This window comes from Cricetulus griseus, assembly GCF_003668045.3.
Source record: "Cricetulus griseus strain 17A/GY chromosome 1 unlocalized genomic scaffold, alternate assembly CriGri-PICRH-1.0 chr1_1, whole genome shotgun sequence".
NCBI classification, from domain to species: Eukaryota; Metazoa; Chordata; class Mammalia; order Rodentia; family Cricetidae; genus Cricetulus; species Cricetulus griseus.
The window spans coordinates 84,631,274-84,652,587 of record NW_023276807.1 but is presented as its reverse complement, the minus strand read 5'-3'; the positions used below and the strand labels follow the sequence as shown (position 1 = coordinate 84,652,587).

At 37.0% G+C, this 21,314-nt stretch overlaps 1 protein-coding gene across 10 annotated transcripts in view; it reads right to left on the bottom strand.

The window, feature by feature from the left end:
• The window catches only part of Ehbp1 (EH domain binding protein 1), a 270,164-nt gene that overhangs the window by 37,553 nt on the left and 211,297 nt on the right, over positions 1–21,314 (bottom strand). For 5 of the 10 annotated variants that reach the window (XM_035453507.1, XM_035453512.1, XM_035453510.1 and 2 more), the window contains 6 exons: positions 16,756–16,903; positions 11,846–11,953; positions 8,018–8,142; positions 5,657–5,795; positions 5,395–5,501; positions 3,027–3,150 (listed from right to left, as the gene is read on the bottom strand). In XM_035453507.1, coding sequence (XP_035309398.1) covers positions 3,027–3,150; positions 5,395–5,501; positions 5,657–5,795; positions 8,018–8,142; positions 11,846–11,953; positions 16,756–16,903 — 751 coding nt within the window. The remainder of the gene's footprint in view (positions 1–3,026; positions 3,151–5,394; positions 5,502–5,656; positions 5,796–8,017; positions 8,143–11,845; positions 11,954–16,755; positions 16,904–21,314) is intronic. The other 5 variants (XM_035453511.1, XM_035453509.1, XM_035453508.1 and 2 more) reach the window with 4 other exon arrangements.

Below are 21,314 nucleotides of genomic sequence, written 5' to 3'. Positions count from 1 at the left end.
ATTTAGTTATAACAGTTTCATTTGGAAAACATACTTTGATTTCTAAATTTTATAACTCAACCAAGTACAGAATTTCAATATGATTTAGAAATCCTAATCCTAGATATACAAAAGAATTTAAACGGTGTTTCAAACAGATATCTCCACATAAATGTTCACACTGATCAAAAAGTAAAAGAACTGTCAATCAAATGCTGGGCATGGTGGTGCACACCTCCAATCCTAGCACTTGGGAGGCAGAGGCAGGTGGATCTCTGTGAGTTTGAGGCCACCCTGGTCTACCAAGGGAGTTCTAGGGCATCAGGGCTGTTACATAGAGAAACCCTGTCTTGAAAAAACCAAAAAGCCAAAAAAAAAAAAAAAAAAAAAGAAAGAAAGAAAAAGAAAAAAGAAGTCAGAGGGAGAAGAAGAAATGATAGGGAAGAGATGGGAACCAAAAGCTAGAAAACCTGAGAATTTATGCTCAAGCTGTCCTTACTAATAAGGCTACCTACTAATTTTATTTTATTTCAGGTGCACATGCCTGATGCCTGTACAGGTCATGCATGTACAGGTCAACAGGACAACTCTATGGAGTCAGTTCTTTCTTCCCAGCTTTACCTGGGTTCTGGGGATGCGATGCAGGTTCTCTCTGTCTCTGTCTCTGTCTCTGTCTCTTTCTCTCTCTCTCACACACACTCAGGTTGTCAGGCTTATTCAGCAAGCATTTTACCCACAGGGCTACCTTGTTAAGAGTCAAGGTCATCTTCACATGGTCAACATGTGAAGAATAATCTGTGTTCATTTCTAAGGCTGAGATTCAGAAAGCACACTGACATTACTAACATACCAGAGACGAGGTACTGTTAAAATGAATGCAAGTTGGAATGTACTAGAACCCTGAGAGAAGAAAAAGACAATTTGGAGCTTTTGCTTTCTAGCATACTATCCTGTGTATCATATACTAACTAGTTTTTAGTCTCCGTATGTTCTTTGTGCTGGAGGAGGCCTGTTACAGTCTAAGGTGATTTTTGGAACTTATCAAGTTGGGTCAGTTTTTGTCTGAATCTGCAGCAGAGACCTAGCAGGATAAAATTCTGTCTTGTGAATAAGGGATATGATACTCCCCAAAGGGATTCTGGAATCAATCTGTAGTCTGTAACCTTCAGCTGGAGAAGGCCATTCCAAGTTCCACTGGTAATACAGGGGCTGGGAAGGAGAAGGTGAGTTTCTTTTGGTTAGAACCCTCAATAAGTCAGCTCCATGTATGAAAGAGAAAAAACAGAATTTCTACCTTCCTTACTACTGGCGTATGGCTCCTGGTATCAGCTCCATATAGTAACATACACTATTCAGTACAGTCAGCATAGCAATCTTTTTTCATTTGTTAACACAATATAAACAAAGCAGAAAGTCATCAGTCCCCTTAAAATAGTTAAGCAAATAATTCAAAATTATTAGAGAAGTTATATTATCACATATTTATATTCTTATAGCTAGCATAGATAATATATTTAGAGTCCTTTTAGAAACCAAAGAAAAACATAAATTTATACTTATATTTACATTTATATAGGAATATATGTAAAGCTTTATATGAGATTATAGATGTGTACCTACCCCACACAACTGTATGTACAGAAGGCAAGACACACATGACACACACACACACATTAGGGTATTGCTAACCACGGCCTGGCTACTCTGGTGCAGTGAGAAGGGCCATGACAGGACTCTGGTGGTCTGGATTCTGTTCATGGTTTGTGCTTGGTGATCCGTGTGACACTGAGCACCTGCTACATCTGTTCCCTCAACAGCAATTACTTCCCCCAAAGGTTTTTTTTTTTTTTTTTTTTTTTTTTTTTTTTTACATTTTAAATAGAACTTTGCTCCCAATTCTTCTAAGAAGCCCAATATTCAAGTAAAATGAACCCAGTCCACTCTGCTGAAGAGAAGTGAGGAATCCTGAGTTCCATTACTGTCTTGGCAGGGCCTGAGGTGCTTCAGAAGCAGCTTGGGAGTTCAACTTCTCAAGTGTGAAGCTCACGGGATCAGAAAAGGCCCAGGATCCCTATTTGAGTAATTTCTGATGTTGCTAAAACATACATTTTCAATTATCCCATATAAAAAAGTTTTATGAATAAAGTGTAAGAAAGCAGACAAGACGACTCAGGAGGGCTTCCCAATGCTAAATCCCAAAGTTCTTTACAACAATCACAAAACCCAAACCAGCTAATTGGAACAGATTTTTAACTCTCATTCTTGGTAGGTTTTTAATACCATAACTTGCCTTTATTTTGGTATGAAGGGTTTAAACTTAATTCTCAATTGCTATCATTTTGTATGAGTAGCACTTTAAAGAAACACATGCGCACATGTGCAGAGTTCTTTTCCAGTAGCTTATTGTGCTCTTAGATCTATACAATCTCCATTGGCAATCAGCATTAAATGCCACTCTGCCCTCTGCTTAGGAGCTAACTTCCTGCGCGTACCCATCTTTACAAACCTTGCTATATACTTTAATCCTTTCAAATGCAGCTACAACATAAAGTATTACAGACTTTTAAAAACCTTTCTCTTGGAAAAAAAAAAAAAAACTGTGGAGCATCAGTAACCAGATAGTATTCTCAAATTTCAGTGATCTAGTCCATGGAGCCATCCCTACGCACAGCACTCTGCTGCACGCAGTACATGGCTTTAGCTGGCCAAATCTTTTTTCCCCCAATGAATCAGTAGAACAGTAAAGATCTTACTTTTTTTTTAAGCAGTGGCATATCAATGAGGCACAGATGTGTATTCCAACTCTGCATGGATGAGCACACTGTTCAATAGTGCTGGCTCACACGGTATCAGGGCGAGTTATCACTTCCCATGAAGGCACTCTTATCACCAGGGCCCAGAGAGGTGGCTGCAAATCGCAGCCTTTTTATTTTCAAGGCAGTTTTGCTGAACATTCAGGCTTCAAAGATTCACACTTCCAAAACTCTATAAGAGTTTGTGAACGCTCAATTTGCCAAAACTGTTTACAGTGTAATTGGGCACCGTACCTGTGTCCATGAGATAGCGGAGGCGCTTCTCCACCAGCGCGGCACGGGTGTCAATTTGCTTTTGCTCATTCTCTAGTGCTGCCAATTCTCCTACAACATACTGACTGGTGTCTTTGAACCCTTTCTGTTAACGAGAACAAACAGGAAGGGGGAAAAAAATCACTTGTAAGTTGCATTTTTCCTTTCTACAAACACTTAGTAAAGCACTTACCTAGAGAAGCGAACACACACTTAGAATCAACCTAGTACCAAGCCCACTCTTTGCCTGGGATTTAGGGATCTTTCACACGCATCAAGTATAACAAACTGTTGCAAGGTCTTAACAGTCCAGCTGGTTCCTGCTACATTTACAAATTTACACTCAGATTTACCATATATAAAAAGTTAACAATGAGTGAGATGGAGAATTTCTCCTTTAGTGATTCTTAGAATGAATCTTTCATTAGAAAGTGTGATATACAGAAGCAGAATTGCTACTTAGAATCTAATTCAACTAGCTCACTGTTTATTTTTCTTTTTAAAGAAATTTGTATTTCTATTTGAAATTTTACTTTCATAGTCATCCATAATTTAAAAATGGCATTATAAGCTTTATTTAAAATAGTTCTATATTATGAAGTACCAATATAATTTCAAGTTTTAATTTTTATATATGTATATGTACGTATGGTATTGTCACAGCAAATAAATGAAAAGCTCTCCTTGCAACTCTTGTACCCTTTGACACTTCTAGGTATTAAACGATGGCTTCGTGGTTACTCATCACCACCACTATCGTCACTATGCAGAGCATTATTCATTCAGAGATAGAAGTAGTAGGGTCTCCATCAAATGCTTTCCCAGCTCAAGAAGTAGTGACTGCTGAGAAGCTGTGAAAGACTGTATTTAGGTTCTCTTTAAACAAGAAGCACAATCAAGACATAATTATTATAAATCCTCACAGTCAACAAATATGTTCAATTCTACTTATAACTTACATACTTTATGAACTACTTAAAGACTGTATTCATTTGTGAAGTCAATTTATAACTTTTACTTGTTAAACTGATGACAGTTGATAAATTTAAAGTTAAAATGTTTTAGAAAATCATAAATCTGGTAGTCTTGTAGTCACTGAATACAATGTCATTATTGTTTAACGATTCGTACAAAATGGATGATCTTCTATTTCAATGTGTGCTACTGGTAAGCATAAAACTAAGAATAACCTGGCAGATACTTCTCACCTACCTACTAGACAGCACAGCATTTTCTAAAGGGACTTTTTCTGTCTGCAGTCTCATCCAAAGGGATAATACAAACATCGTAGTTTGCACACAATACAAACATAAAAGCAGAAACTGTAGCAAACACTAGACTTTACTGTACAGTGCAAATTTCATAATCAGATCTGTTAGTCCTGCAGTGCTTTGGGCCAATGATTGGAATTCTTTAGTGTGAACACACACCACACATGCAAATATTCTCTAGCTCACAAAGCTATGCCAAATGCTTTCTCAAGATACACCAGTGGTATTTTTTTTTTTTAAACTTAGGCTTTTCTGGGTCTCCTATAGGTGAAAAGCATAAAACAGGACACCTTTAGAGTCCCAAAACGTGCCAAATACTTTGAGTTTCACTTAAATGATTTTAAAATCCCCCCAAACATGATTTTTCACACTGAAAATATTCAAACTGTAGATAATACAAAAGTAACACTACTAAAGAGAGCTGTGCTTCTTTCTAGACAAAATTCAAGTTAAAACTTGTTCTCCTTGCTCTGTCCCACAGCTGTCCATCAAAAGCAGCTTTCTCCCTGCGGTCTATCAAATATTTCCCTCACAAATCAATTTTACACATGATCAGCCCATACCCCTACTGAGCTGAACCTCCCCGTTAATTAAGTGAAGAAATTACCATATATATTATATTAATGCAAACATCATTCAGCTAGTAATTCACGGCTGATCTGGATAATGGAAAGGTTGAACACCCATTAACCCAAGCCAACAAAATGGGTTGGCTGAGAAATTCTAGCGGGTCTCATGTGACTTCTCCCTCTGACTGCAGCCCTGCGGTATCTGCTATTGTAATAATTAAAATCCTCCCGGTAGATCAATACTGGAATCTCTTTATGGGAAGTGCCCTGATGGAAATGTCTCAAGGAAGCTGGGGCTGTGGAACTCTGAAAAATTCATTTTTTTTTTATCTGACAATTATCACCACACTGCAGACTAATTCAGCAGCGTACCCCTCTCACACTGCTTTGAATGCACTGGAGATTGACATCTTAAAAAACCTAACATCTCATTTTAACAAATAAAGGCACTATTTCCACATACAGTTTGGAATTATCAGCAATCATGAAACCACACAAAAATTAATATACATTAAGTACTTCATCTTCTGATGGCTTCCTCTGAGTTTCAGTTATCGCTGCCTTCTCCTTATTTCCTCTCTTTGTATCTTCCTGTATTGATCTCTGTCTTTTCATCTCTTAAAAAAAGGGGAGAGGCATGTAAAATTATTATAAAGCTTGATATTTATATATTGAAATGTGGCTTTACATTATCAGCATTTCTGTATTTAATACATATACACCTACAGTTAAACACTGTTACATCATGAGACAGTTCTAAAAGCATTCCTACCTGGTCTATTCTCAACATACTGACTGAAAGACTGGAGTTGAGTTTTTCTAACTGTAGAATCCTTGCTGAACACAACCGGATTTCTGAAACGTTCTGTTGCTTTTTGTAATCGCTCAGTCCGAAGATCTTCTACACCATTCTACAAGCAAAAGAATAGACAGCATAACAGTTCAGAATATGGAATTACACGCCAGGGAGGTAAAATTTTTTTTTATCAATTTAAGACAATACTGACTTTTCTAAGCTATCTGGCAGCATTTTTTTTCAAGTACTATAAATAGCTCAATAGCAGGTTCTATGGCCAGTCAACAAAAACTTTGGGACACATGGTTTAAACGCTTGATGACTTTTAGGTGTCAGACACTATGAGCCCTTGCGTCTTCTGCTGGTGATAAGCATCATTAGAAGCCATGTTACCTCCTCTGCCCCATCTGCTTGTAGTCCTGAAGACTTGTATGACAAGAAGAAGTAGTTTCCAATTTTATGCCCATTCAGATAAACCATTAATGCTGGGTGAGGGCTAAAAGGTAGGATTATAACACTACCCCACTGAACTGAATTTCATCAGCTATAACTTCCCAAAGCCTGATTTGTAAGTAAGCCCTTTACAGCCAAGGAAACTACAATTATCTTTTCTGGAGCTTCCTATGTTAATACTGGTAACAAATTCAAATGGTTCTATCAACAAGAAATATCCCAGAAGACTGAACCACTGCAGTGTGTGGAAGCTGCAGATACCGAGGTGCTGTGTACCAAACAAATATTTCATTTTATACCTAATCTTTTATTATTTTTATTAAGTGTTTTGAAAGTAAATAGGGAGAGGCTAAGATGCATGACTAATAGCTGAGCCTGCTGAATGCTGAAACTGGTTATCAAAAGCTACCAAGACTTTGCCCTTCCTCTGCATTGAGACAATCAGTAATGAGGGAGCCCTCCAATGGCCTATTCTCTAGCCTCAAGGAGGCCTGGGATACAGAATCCTCTAGGGAAGGTAACAGTTTATCCTTTTCCACAAACACAGAATGCCTCATTTATAAATGTGTAAACTGCATTTTATTAAAAAAAATAAAAACCCAAATCAATGCTGAAAGCTGCATGGGAGCAGATGGGCGCTGTATGTTCTTTCTAAACACCATTTTCAAAACCCCAACTAAAAAGAGTCATACAAATGCAATCTGTTTAAAGTCTATGTTTTGTTGGAATAACTTTAGAAATTACTACAAAAGAGCTTTTTGGAAAACAAAATCAGTTTCATATGTGTAGATGACTAACTTATCAAAATGAAACAACTGCTTAATTTTTTAAAAAGTTGTCTGATGTATTTATCATTATGATCAACCTTAGAATATCTTAACTACATAATTAGGATACAAATATTTTTGGCTTTAATTTCTTAAAGTATGATTTTTTTACTGTTATTTTAATGATCACTCAATAGTCCAAAACTGGAGTCTTTACTAAGATAAACAAACATGGCTAATATTTTTAGGGCTGGCAACATACTAAAATATCAATATGATTAGCTAGCAAATCCCATTTTAAGAAACCCTTTTATGACTAGGAACTTCTGCCACTTTACAAATGTATTCCTCTAAACCCACTAATTCAGTTAGCCTTTTCAATCCATTGTATTATTCTTAGGCAAGCTTCATTCTGCATTAAATCCAGAGCAGAAAGCTAAATTGAACGCAAAAAAAAAAAAAAAAAAAAAAAAAAAAAAAAAAGGCACCAGACCCAATCTAGGCTTCCTTTTATTCAGAGATAGAGACGAAAAGTCTTCTGCCTCCACCACATACTTTCATCACCAATTACAGACGCCCTTACAGGGAGCAATGAGAGCCATTGTTTTGGGTCTTCAAAGCAGCTCTGTCAGGGGGAGGAAATCCTTTCAGTCAGCAGGGCAATCCCCACAGTCCGCAGGTGGGTGAAAGTTACCCAGGACTGCAAGTCCCCAAAGCTTGGAGAAATGCTAATGACAGAATGTGGGGAAAGGAGGTGTGATGCTTGGGTGGGGACAATAAAGAGCCTGTAATAACAATAATGGCATGTGCACAATGCCACTAAATGCTACAGCAGATAAGAGTCATGATGGCACAAATTTCATACAAACAACTGCTGTAAATGCTATATTATATTGTTCAGGTATGGTGGATTCTTAGAAATAACACTAATTGCTCATTTTCATGGGTAAAAGGTTTAGGCAGAAAACCACGAGAGAATTCTCTTGGCAATATTCCTCTTAGCAAAATCAGAGTTCAAGAAAAGTTTCTGTATACCCTTGAATTGCTTGAGGTAAATGAAACAGCAGTTTCTCTGGGGTGAAGCTGAGGAGACAGCTGTTAAGTTAGTAAGATTTACCTTTACTCCTTGTTCTGAGGTATCAGTTGCAGCTTTCTGGGCATCACTGGAGAGTGAGTTTGCCACCTGTGGCTGGGCTTCTAAGAGTTTCTTCAGCTTCAAGTCTACCAACTTACTATTTTGTTCTGTTAAACATGCAAATATGATGAATGACAATAAAAGGACTGAGATGCACAGGCTGGCAATTTTAAGTGACATCACAAGAATATTATTAAATTTCAAAAGACATTGGGGCTGAGACAACACATCAGATTGGACACATGGAGAGCTGTTTTGCCATATATTCACCCTCAGAATTAATCCTTTAAAATATGGCCAACATGCCTAAAGATAATGAATTTATGCTATAGGTAATATTCATTATGATTACCTGAAAAACAGAAATATGTCATACACATATACATAACTATATACACTGTACACAATAAAACAACAAACTAGATATTAAAGAGATGCTTTTTTGTTTATTATTATTATTATTATTATTATTATTATTATTATTTTGAGATTGTATCTTCCCCTGTATTCCTGGCTAGCTTGGAAATCACTTTGTCAAAAAGGCTGGGCCTGCACTTGCAGTGATTCTCCTGCCTCTACCTCCCAAGCGCTGGGATTACAGATGCCTGCCACTAGCAAACCCTGACACTTGAATTTATATTATTTTAGCATTTCAATTATTTTAGTATGTTAAATTTACACATGCAATATCATCTTGAAACATGTTATTAACATGATCTCAGTAACATACACACTGTCAGAATCCAGTGTTTAAATATATATATATATATATATATACATATATATATATACAGCATCAAAAGTGTATGTTTGCAAATACTTTCTACTCAAATAGCAGAAATACAATAAAGATTATCATGACTTGAGAATGTATTAAATATGGATAGAAATGGAAAGAAACCAACCTGTGGCTATAACTTTTCAAAGAAAAGATTTCAAATTATTTTACCAAGTGTATTAATTTCTAATAATAAAGTGGTTCAGAAGTAAGCTGAAACAAATATTTCTACTTAAAATTCACACAAAGTGATTTTTTTGATAAAATGGTTGTAAAAGACATGCCAACTTTTGGAAAATGGTATTTTTCACAAAGATTAATAACTTTTCTAATTATAATATTCTTAATAAATGTCATTATCATTACTTTCATGCAAATTTTTCAGTTTATAGTACCAGGCTTCTTTTTTAAACAATATCTGATGAACTATGGTCAAACCAAGATAAAGATTGAACAATTTATTATTAAAACATTATGACTTTTATGTACATATTAAAAAAGGAATTTTGGAGAAAATAAAGCAGGATAAAAATTATATCATTTTCTGTGTGCTTCCAGACTCCAGTTTGTATTCCTGCTTTTTATTATCATAATCACAGCTATGGATTGCAAAGCCTGTGTCTGCACATGCCTAAACTATGGCATGCTGAAGAGCTGTATTGATTGTGGGGAAAGTTGGGTCATGCTGTAATACTAGCAGCTGGGAGGCTGAAGCAGGCAGATTATCAGTGCCAGGGTAGACTAGTCTAACACAGGGAGTTCCAGACCAGCCTGAGCTACAGTGAAAGTCTATCTCAAACAAAACAAAAATCCCTAATAATGCCAAATAGGAGATGGAGACATGCTTTCCTTATCAGCAGTGAATTTTAATTTTTACTTTTTATTATTTACTGTTTGTGTGTGTGTGCACATGTGTGGATTTGCTTGTGTGTATGTGCATGTACATGTGTGTCAGATACTGACACTGGATGCCTTCCTTAGTAGCACCTGATACTTTTGAGACTGGGTCTTCCACCCAGTGAACCTGGCACTCAGGCTCTGGGCTAGCCTGGCTGGACTGTCTCTTCCCTGTCAGTGCAGTTCACAGAATGGGGCTCCCACACCTGGGTTTTTACCTGGGGGCTGGAGAGCTGAACATCAGAGCCTCATGAGTGCATTGCAAGCACTTTTTCGACTAAACCATCTCCCCATCTCCTAGAGAATTTTCCCCCCAAGTGTAAGAGTCAAGCCTGCCAGGATTAAAATTAACCAGATTTTTAAAATATCCTATAAGAGTTATAATAGCTAATTTCTCCACATTACCTAAGAAATGTTTAATTTCCCCTATCTTTTGAATCTACTTTAAAAGAAGGACATACATATTGCTTATTTTACTAATATTATAATTCCATAATTAGAAGTCAATCTTCAAGTCCTCAGCAGTAAAAGGATATTGAGAATTCTTTTCCCTTCTTTTCCCTCTCTCTGCTCTTTCCTCCCTCCCCTCTTTCTCCTCCCCTGTTCAGTTTCTAAGAAAGAATTTTGTGCTAATTGTAAAGGGAGGACAGGTAGATAGCAAAAAGAAATTTTTTCTTAAAGGAAAACTGAAGATAAATTCTACTGCTTTATTAAAGAAATTAGAGGTGGCTCAGCAGTTAAGAGCACTGACTGCTTTTACAGAAAACCCAGGTTCGATTCCCAGAACCCACAGGGAGGCACAAAACTGGATGTAATTCTAGTTCCAGGGGATTTAATGTCTCCTTCCGGCCTCCAAAAGCACTGGGCACATAATGTGCTACACAGACATATCTGTTAGAAAAGCACCCATGCACATTAAAAAGATAAAAACCAAAAAGGTTTATTAAAAAGAGTATAAAAGGTAATTTTAATTTTGAGCTAAACATGAAATGGTTTCCTTAAATATTAGGGTTTCCTTGAACTATTTTAAGTACACTGGCTGTTACACTGAAATAGTATATCTTACTCCTGAGTCATGAGGGGGTACTGACAAAGGCCCTAAGTTTTCTCAAGTGCTCCTTGTGGTTAAGAAGACCCTGGCTGGTTGTTTTCTGGAGAAGTAACAAAGAGTCAGTCTGCAAGGACATACCAAAGGTGGGGAAGACCTCTCCTGTCATCCCATTGACTTTGAGCAGGTCAGGGCACTTATTAGAGACTCGAACCCTTACTCGAATGTTCAAAGAGAAGAGTTTTTACTACTGTAAGAATTCAACTTGAGAAACATTTCTGGAGCCACTTGGGTATATACAACTTTGGATTGCTACTTGCTGCTAATTCTGAAGGCAAGGCATAGAGAACACATACAAAATATAAAGAAAGCATCTTTATATTTTAAAGAAGAATAAAGATGAATTGCAGTGTGACCCACTGACTTGCCGGAAGATGTGACATTAATCTAATTGCCATGTAACAAGGAGTTTTCAAAATTTCCTACTGCAATCAATTGTTCAGCCTATGTAAAACAGTAATAATATTTAAAGGAAGCAAAGAATATGCTAAATAATACAATTAAGAGCATCTCTTTTGAGAGAAAAATTTTACAACAATGCCCAGGTTGGCCTCAAACTTGCTATGTAGTCCAGACTGGCCTGGAACAATGCACTCGCTACCCTCCTGCCTCACCCTTATGTACCAACATACCTAGTACTGTCTAAACTAAGTGAGTCTGATCTATGGGGTTTAGAGTTAGATCTGAACTATTCCATAGCTATTCCACATATGGTACACAACAGCACATCATAATGCTGAAGCAGTGAGGGAACCACTTATTGATCCCTATCAACTGAAACTTAGAGTGATTATTAGTAATAAAAGAACCTATGTTAAAATTTACTGTACCAATGTTAAGCTATTTGAACATTCAACTGAAAACAAAATAACATAAAAATTAATGGAAGGTGGATTTGACTAAATGATAATGAGGGCACAAGATGTAAAGAGACTACAAAAACAAGTTATTATTGATGCGATATAAAAATATAAACAAAGTTTGCCATGCAATCAATAGACACAAAACATTTATGATTTGAAATTACCGGGAGTATCAAGGTCACTTTCTATATTAGTAAGTTCATCTCCACCTCCTACAACAAAGCCTTCAGGAATCTCCTCGTTAGTATCTATCTCAATGTTATCATTTTCATCTGTAAGAACATGCAGCAATAATGTTAGTATATGATTTATATCTTATACCCTTTGTCCTCAACCCTAAGGAAGAAAAACTAATATTTCAGTGACAGTTGCTCAAACTGAAGTATGACAAAGATAAGCAAGTTAAGAACTCAGTTTAAGTTACTTTTCCACTGTTGGATTCAACAGTTATATTTTACATTCTTATGTCAAAGCTGAATTATCACATCAAAGCAAATGCAGAAGTTTTGACAATTTGCCACCCACTGTCTCTGAATCACTGAACTCATTAAGTCCTTGTGTTTTACTGTATAATCTACTTATAATCTCTAATACAATAACAGATGAAAATAAAGTTGATTTGGTGAAAAAATATCCAAAACTTTGAGTTTCATTTAAATGCATAGTAAGCGCATTTGAATTTTGGTTTTCCAATTAGCCACCAAAAATGCTAATAATAGTTAACATTTAACAGACTTCCCATCTACTGTATAAGCCAGGTAGAAGAAGAAAACAACAAAGAAAAAGAAGATTGGAACATGCCTCCTCCTGTCGGGTAGAGAGCAGCAGCTAAGGCATCACATGTGTGGCTATACTACCTAAGTATGGTCAGCTGAGAGCTCTTTTCTGACTAAATATGCCCAGCACAGCTATTCTGCCGTTTCCTGAAGTTGAACACCTTCAAGTCATGGTTCTCAAAACTTATCCAAATCATTCTGTTGCTTATAAATGAATTAGCAAATACTTCCAAGTGCAGTAATCTGTGCCAGAGACATTAACTATTAATGATTTCAGGAGAGCTAGTTATACTTTGCTGCTGTCAATCAGTCACTATTGATTATTACTAACCACAATTAATCTGAAGCCAAAGTACAAGATTTAGCATTCATTGCCTTACTCCAAAAAAACCAAAAACCAAAACCAAACTGTTATAACCTGAAGAAGCAGTATGGAGAGCCCAACTTAAAAGAGCTATGATGAGGTTTGAAATGAAACTGACTGGATGCTGGGGTATGAGAAGGAGTAAGAGGTGAGGCAAGCACTTCAACTAACCTGAAACAATGGTTTTGTTGTAGAAAGTGGTGAAGAGCAGAAATGTGGATAGATCTGGGTGTTTGTAAGTTGCCAAGTGCTGTGTCATGTTAAACAGGTGCCATATGTGTTCTTTCCAGAAAAAAATGAAACCCCCATTTATACTACCACTTACAAATAATCTAGATGGATTCATTCAGTATTGCTAGACTTACACAAAATAATTACTGTTTGTGAAGACAAAATAAAAATTGATCTTCTATCAGCTCATCCTATGAATACTTTCCAGTCACTAACCAGTTTTGAAATGAACAATAAATTCTTTTCAGCAATTAATACAGCACCATGCCCAACCTGGGGGAATACTTGAAATGCATTGTAACAGAACTAAGGTACATGTTTAGGTGTGTGTGTGTGTGTGTGTGTGTGTGTGTGCACATGCATATATGTATTGAAAGACACTACATTTATGTCTATGTATCTATACACATATCAATCAATTTAGTGTTCAAGGCTAACCATGAAAAATCTAGTAGGTGAGCAGAACCTAAAGTAGAAATCCAGTACATAAATGAAAGAGAGAGAAGGATGGTCTGTGGTCTGTGTTACATGTGCAGGGAAATGAGATATCAGCTATGCAATAGAATGTGAAGACATGTGCCACTGACACTGTATAACCCGGTGAGCTAAATAAAGCCCTGATAGTGTGCACCACTATAGCACAGCAATACAGCCAATCTTATCCTCTTTTCTTACACATGAATGGAAACCAGGATATCTGGTGATAAAAGGATGACCCACAATGCCAAGAAAAGAATTCTAGGTATCATTAAAAATATGTTCAGAAAAATAAGAGTCAGAAAGAAGTTTCTCACTTATCCTCCACCCCCCTTTTAAAAAAATATTCTCAACCAAGATCTCCATAAAATTCAGAACTGCCAAAGTTCTATACAGACCAAACAAAAGATAGGAAATGCAATACAAATATTATAGTCCTAATAGAAGATGAAAATACAAATCATTGAAAATCTTTAAGATTGTATTTTGGCCCAATGCATTTAGTGGTTCATACTATCACAGGAACTGAATTCTTATGAATCAATGTGAACTTTGGATATGCAATATAAGGGTCAGCAAACTACCAGATGGTACAGAATTCATCTTACGGCTTTTGAGGGGCAGATAAAGCTATACTCATTCATTCAAATATATTTCAAGTCTGTTTTGGGGCCAAGCCGAGCAGCTGTGTTAGAGACCAGGTGGTCTGCAAGTGTAAATTATTTACTCTGGCCCACATGAAGAGTTTGCTGAATTCTGGCTTAGAAAAGTGGCTGGAGTTGCCAGACAGGCATGTATGTGTGTGTGTGTGTGTGTGTATGTATGTATGTATGTATGTATGTATGTATGTATGTATGTCAGGAAGACTTTCACTCTACATTTCCTAAAGGTCTCTCTTCAACTCACAGCCTTGATCATTACAGCTTATACATGCAATCAGTGCAGGGTGTTGAGGTTGGGGGAAGACCTGCTATTGAGGTTGGTCTCACACCTGCTTCTTTATTAATACAGACCAAGGCTCATCCTAGGACAGACAATATGTCTGCTCTACTTGCCTTAGATTTTTGTTTTTCATCGACACTTGTATGTTTTTGTAGTAATATTCACAAAACGCCAAGTTATAGGGTCATGGTATTCATCCATGAACTGTTAAAGAAAATGTTCACAAAGTCAACAGACTAATACAGAACCATAACAACAAGAATGGAAATGGGATCCGTTTGTTAAGTGAAAGAAGCCAGACAGACATTGGCAAGTATGATTTCTTACCCAGACATTTTCATACAGAATGGAGATTAGCAGATGGACCCAGTAGGGAAAGACAGGATAAGGAGATGAACAGGTACAAGGGAAAATTCCACTGTGCTTTTGAACAGAACTAACCTTAGCTTCAACTCCTTTATTTATTTTGTTCACTGTATTTACTTTGACTGTTAAATGATGTCAAATCCAGGTCTTTGTTTTTCCCCACTGTAGGAAGAACTTCAGTCATGGTCTGCAATTCTTGGTCTAGTCTAGACTTGATATACACTTGCAACTGGGGTTGTATTTTTTTTTTTTAATATTTCATCTGAGGAGAGGGTCTATAGCCTTTGACAAATTATTTTATCTATTTTATTTATTCTGTATGTGTGTGTCTGTGTGTGTAAGACTGATTGAACCTAGGGCCTGATTTGTGGCAGACAAATACTCTACCACTGACATGAATTTGAAGACTTCATCTTGGGTTGTATCACAAAGATAGCACCAACTACTTAGCCAGCCACCTTACCCTATGCCATTAACTACAACTTTATTCCTAGCCTCCTTGACATTGTCATCTTACACAGTAAGCTTTTAATATAAGGAATCAATTAAAAGTTGAAAGCAGTACATTTTAGCTTACTTTGAAGAAACTTACTATTGAACTAGAGAGAGCATTCTTTTGATTCAGCTCTCAAGGTTTTATTCAAGTCCTTATTTGTCTAGTCTTCAGGGTAACAATAGTCTAAGATGAACTAAGGACAAGTACCTAATAAGTTTTGCTAGATAAGTAAATTATGAGTCTTTGAAATAAAAAGCTCACAGGCCTCTTGACTATACTCCCAGAAAAAGTGCAGTTTCAAATTAAGGATGACCAAACTGAGTACTGAGAGGCAAAATTAAAATTATTTTTGTTTATATGCTCCTTGTTTCAACATTAAGCTTAGAGTAATCTGCAAATACTGAAGATGACCCTCTCAAAGTGAAGACAATAAAAATGACCTAAAGGAAACTGATATGGAACACTACCAATTCTTAAATATTGGGCTATAAGACTCTCATGTGGCTTAGGCCTGATGCTCTCGGCTTTATCTTCTAATTCTGGTGTTACAAGTATATACTATCACACCTGGCTAAAACTACTTCAAAAATTTTTTATTTCATTTTATATGTGGTCAGGAAGGGGGAATGACACAGTGCACAGTGGAGGTCAAAGGACAAAGTATAGAAATTGATTCTTTCCTTATACCATGTACATTGCAAGGACTGAATTTAAGACAGCAGGCATAGTGAAAAGTGCTTTTACTAGCTGAGCCATGTTACCAGCACAAAAATATCACTTAAAAGATCTCATTCAAAGGGAAAATCCTGGAGCTAGTAGTAATGCTCAGTGACAAGATGCACACTTAGTATGCATAAGACCCTGGGTTCAATCTCCAGCATAACCCAAGCAAAGTTTCCTGTGGAAAAGCTCACCACTAACAAGTCCCACAGGCTACATAGGAAGGACAAAACTGCATTTCACCTACTCTTGCAACAGTGAGGCATCAAGGGGTATATCATTAAATTCTATACCAGGTTTCTGCTAAGAAGTGCCAACTCCTCTTCCTCCTTCCTCTATCCCAGTCTAATTTTTATTCTTCTTTTTGATTTTGAAATAGGGTCTTGCTGTACAGCCAAGACCAGGCTCAAGCTTGAAATCACTGCTGCCTCAGCATCCTAAATGCCAGGATTACAGGCTTGTTCCCCCGTGTCCAAGCTAAAGAATGAAGCTTACATTAAAAATTAAGACAATAAGTTGACTTGCAAATAATAATAGTTCTCTTATGATCTATAATACTTCCTTTAGCTTAAAAAAGTACCAATAGGCTAGAAAGTTTATGGTTTTGATGTAACATTTTGAAGTAAGACTAACAAGTTCTAAAAGGTCCACCGGAGATTTCTGGGTTCTCTGTAGAATATGCTACAAGATTCTTTAGCTCACCTCCAGATGCCTTTGACCTTTCTTTCAACTTTTCTGCAGCCATTTCACCATAGCTGGGAAGTTCTGACATCTTCACTCCGCATCGAGCTTCTGCTATTAGCTGACGAGCCCTCTCTCTCAGCTGCCGACGTCTCTCTTCATCTTGCTGCTAAGATATATTGAACAGTTGCCAGCTCAGTAATTGACAGAAATGCAATTTCATTTTCAATCTGATCATCGTGATAGGCGCTGGTTACAGCATGGTGCTTGGCCCACATTATAAGCAGGATGCTCTGCATCAGCTGGAAGTCACACCATTCTTAGGAGACACCTTAGCACCATCTCTTAAAACATTTACAAATCACTACATTAAAATGTCCATCACAAATTTACATTAGAGAATGTTTAGCAATACACACTATTTAAAAAGGCAGACATTATTAATATAAGAACAGACTTAGAGAAGAAAGTCACATTAATCAGAGTAGAATTTTAATTAATAATATTTTTTCAGGAATAATATTTAACTTGCCATTTTCTAATAAAGGTACTGAGTACTGTCTAAAAGACACCTTGATACCTTGATACTATAAATACAGCTACATGATATAGGTCAAATATAGGAATGCTATTTTTTCCATAGAGTAAAAGTGAAGACAGTATACCAGTTACAGTTCCAACTTAAAAACTGCCAACCATAACATAATGTTGTTATGAAATTCTTTTTCGCTACATCTCCTCCTAGATGCACAAGGAAAAAACCAATAAAGCCTAATAAAGTTTTTGAATTTAAAATTATTAAATCATACAACAAATAGGCAGGATAGTTGTTGACTACTTAGAAGGGGTTATTAAGAATTGTAAGCAGGGGCTCAAGCGATGGCTTAGCAGTTAAGAGAAAATCCTATGCTACTATGAGAACCTGAGATCTGACGCCAGCACCCATGGAACAAGCTAGCTATGATTTTCCCATACAACTAATAACCCTACCACTGTGGGGGCAATGAGACAGGTGCATTGCTGGGGCTTGCTGGGTTCAGGTTCCAAGGTGGAGAATGATAGAATAAGCCACCCAATGCCTTCTCTGTCTTCTGTGCACATACAAGATATATACATTCAGTGTTCATGAAAACACATAGATATAATTGCCAATGCAATGGGAAATTGCTTTGTAAACTTGGAAGTTTATAAAATAAGGAGAAACCTACAATACTCTGGCTCCAGTATATTTTTAGGGCTCCCTTCTCTAACATTTCCTAACTCCATAAAACATCAAATTGCTTATATAAATATATGTATGCGCGCGCGCGCACACACACACACACACACACACAATCACATATACCTGTGGTTTGAATATATTATTTCTTCTTTTGGACCACAGTTCCCTCATATTATTTAACTTGTACTCATTCTTCGAGATACAGCTTCCATCCACTAAGCCTCCTCTGACATTCCACTCCACTGGTGGAATAATGTTCTCCTTCTTCTGTCACCATATTGTCCTGTATATGTGAGTGGTCACTGATAGTAATTGTTATCTTCACAGAATCTAGAACCAACTGGGAGATGGCCTCTGGGCATTCCCATTAAAGGTCATTTGGAGTGACTTAGTTGCAGATGGTACCATTTGTTCCCTGGTTACACCTTGGACTACAGAAGTGAAGAAAGGGAGCTATGTGCCATGCATGAAGCCATTATCCTCTTCTGCCTTAAGGCTGTAGTGTGACCAGCTACTGTAGGATCCTGTTGCCTGGATTTTCCCACCATAATGAACTATACTTGAACTATGAACTGAAATAAAGTCTTTCTTCTTTGAGTTACTTTTATCAGAATATCTTATGTAGCAATAGAAAAAAAACAAATAGGTGAACTTAAGACACACATGTAAATATTTTTAAAGTAATACTTAATCATAACTTTGAAACAATATTTTTGGCTTGGGGGCAGACAAAACGGCCCATGGCTTTTGCATTGTACTTGCAGAATAAGTGGAATCTGGAATTGACAGGGATTAATGTTGTCTGGTTATGGCAAATGTTGCATGTGAGAATAGGAGGTAAGAACAACACAGTTATACAGAAGAATACACTACAGCAGCAGAAACCACTGAAGGTGGTTTGGTGTGTTGGCTTTTTTGTTTTTTTTGGTTTTTCGAGACAGGGTTTCTCTGTGTAGCTTTGGAGCCTGTCCTGGCACTCGCTCTGAGGGCCAGGCTGGCCTCGAACTCACAGAGATCTGCCTGCCTCTGCCTCCCGAGTGCTGGGATTAGAGGTGTGCACCACCAACGCTAGATCAGTGTGTTGGCTTTTTTATGTTGTTTGTTTTTATAGACTTATTTTTTTTTTAAGTTTCGGAAAATTAAAGATTAATCTAGCAATAATGTGTAATATAAATTAACACAGAAGAACCAGAAAGACATGAATTAGTAGGCTTATGAACATCCCAATGAAGTTATAGCAACATTCAGGAAGAGGAAGTGCTAAAGGAACAGGAAAGAGAAATGCAGGAAACAGAGTGAGTCTGAAGAGGTAAAGGTTTTAGTAGTGAGTCTGATGCTATGGTGTGATATAAAGCCAGGGCTACAGGTTGATGGGTGTACATGGAAGCTTGAAGAGAAATAAGGAGGCCACTGACTAGAACTGGAGAATATCTATATGTAAAGGGAGGTGGTGCAGAAGAAGAAGCGGATAAGAACACCAATGTATCATGAACAACAAAGCAGAAGAGGCTTTCAGGAAAAAAACACAGCTGGGTGTGGTGGTACTCACTTTTAAACCCAGCACTCAGAGGCAGAGGCAGGCAGATCTCTCTGAGTTCAAGGCCAGCCTGGTCGACACAGAGTTCCAGGATAGCCAGGGCTATGTAGAGAGACCCTGTCTCAGAAACAAACACAAACAACCTATTGCAGTGAGTGTTGGAAGTTAGTCAGAAAATTTAAAAGGGGCACTCAGGATTGATGTACAAGGCAGAAATCAGATAGGTGGAACTCAAATCTGGGTACTTCTTTAAAGATTTTTTTTTTGAGATAGCTAAAAATCCAGAGATCTTGGCATCATCAAATTAAGAAGAGTTGATTAATAGGTGTGTCAGGTAGGCCTCAGGACACATTCTGAAGTACTAGGTAGAAAAATTGACACACTTCCAACTATCAAAAAGAACACTGACCACAATGAACTGAATCAATGAAGTTACACATGAATGAATGAAAACTATGTAACTGTAGCTCAATATGACCTAGGTACTTACTGTATAAAAGTCTGTGAGCACAATAAAAAGATAGATAGAGAGACCATATGTAAATAAGAAATTAAAAAAAGAGATTTTGAATTCAGAGGTTGGTCTTATTGTCATTAACACTGGGTCAACCACATACCATGTATGTTTTGATATGATTATGTGCACATTACTTATTCTATCCCAAGTGTTAAAGTGAACCTACCAAGCTTCTATAACTTCCATTTTATTCATTAACATGGGACAGAGAAACAGAACAAACAATATAGCAAGAAAGCAGCCCCCAAACCAACCTCCACAAACAGAATTACACATTATCTTAAACACATTATGGGAGACACTGTTAATGATTCAGAGAAATGTGAGTCTGATCCCATCGTTTACAAAGGAAGGCAAGACTGATAAGAAATGTGGGAACATATTCACAAGTTTGAGCTCAAGAGCGTGCACATACAGACACACACACATGGGGAGACAGTTGTTGAGAATATACAAAATTGTTACAGTGGAGACTTTGAGCTGAGTATGTGCAATGTACGGTAACAGCTGTAGTTGAAGCACTTGGGAGGCAGAGGCAAAGGCAGAAGGATTTTGAGTTTGAGGTGAGCCTGGATTGTACAGCAAGACTGATTCAAAAGTGGTCCTTATTTTAATTTTCTATAATGCAAACAAAGTATTCTTGTAATAAGCATTATTTTAACATAAGAACTGTAGAAGGGAAGGAAGGAGATGAGATGGTAACTTCTTGGGGTAAGGCAGTGAAAAAGCAAAAGAGATGTGTAACATTCAAGAGAAGTTTTCTTAGCCTTTGGAAACAAGCTCATTTGTAAGCTGAGGAATGCATAACATGCAGGGTAAGAATGAAGACATAAAAATAATATATAAAAACCTTTCACTTGTTATCAGTCTTTCTGAACTCTGAATATACACTATGAATAAATAAATGAAGATATTGATGATATTTTAATGATAATTACTGATACTTCCTGAGCTCTCATGTGCTAAACGCTTTCTTTTCATTATTTCATTTAATTCTTATCCCCTCCTGCCCTTTTAAATTAATGACAACAGGCTTCAAATCCCAGTGCCACAAAACCTAAACATTCAATAGTTCAACCCATGTCTGTCTGACTCCACAGCTCTTAACTATTCAATTATTTGATCCCCAAAATGTCAAGTTAAAAACAGATGTGGTGGCACACTAATCTATAATCCCAGAATTTGGGAAATGGAGGCAAGAGAATTAGGAATCAAAGGGCAGCCTTAGTGTATTCTAGGCTAGCCTGGGCTATACAACTGGTTTAAAAAAACCAACCAACCAACACATAAAATCTAGAGGCAGG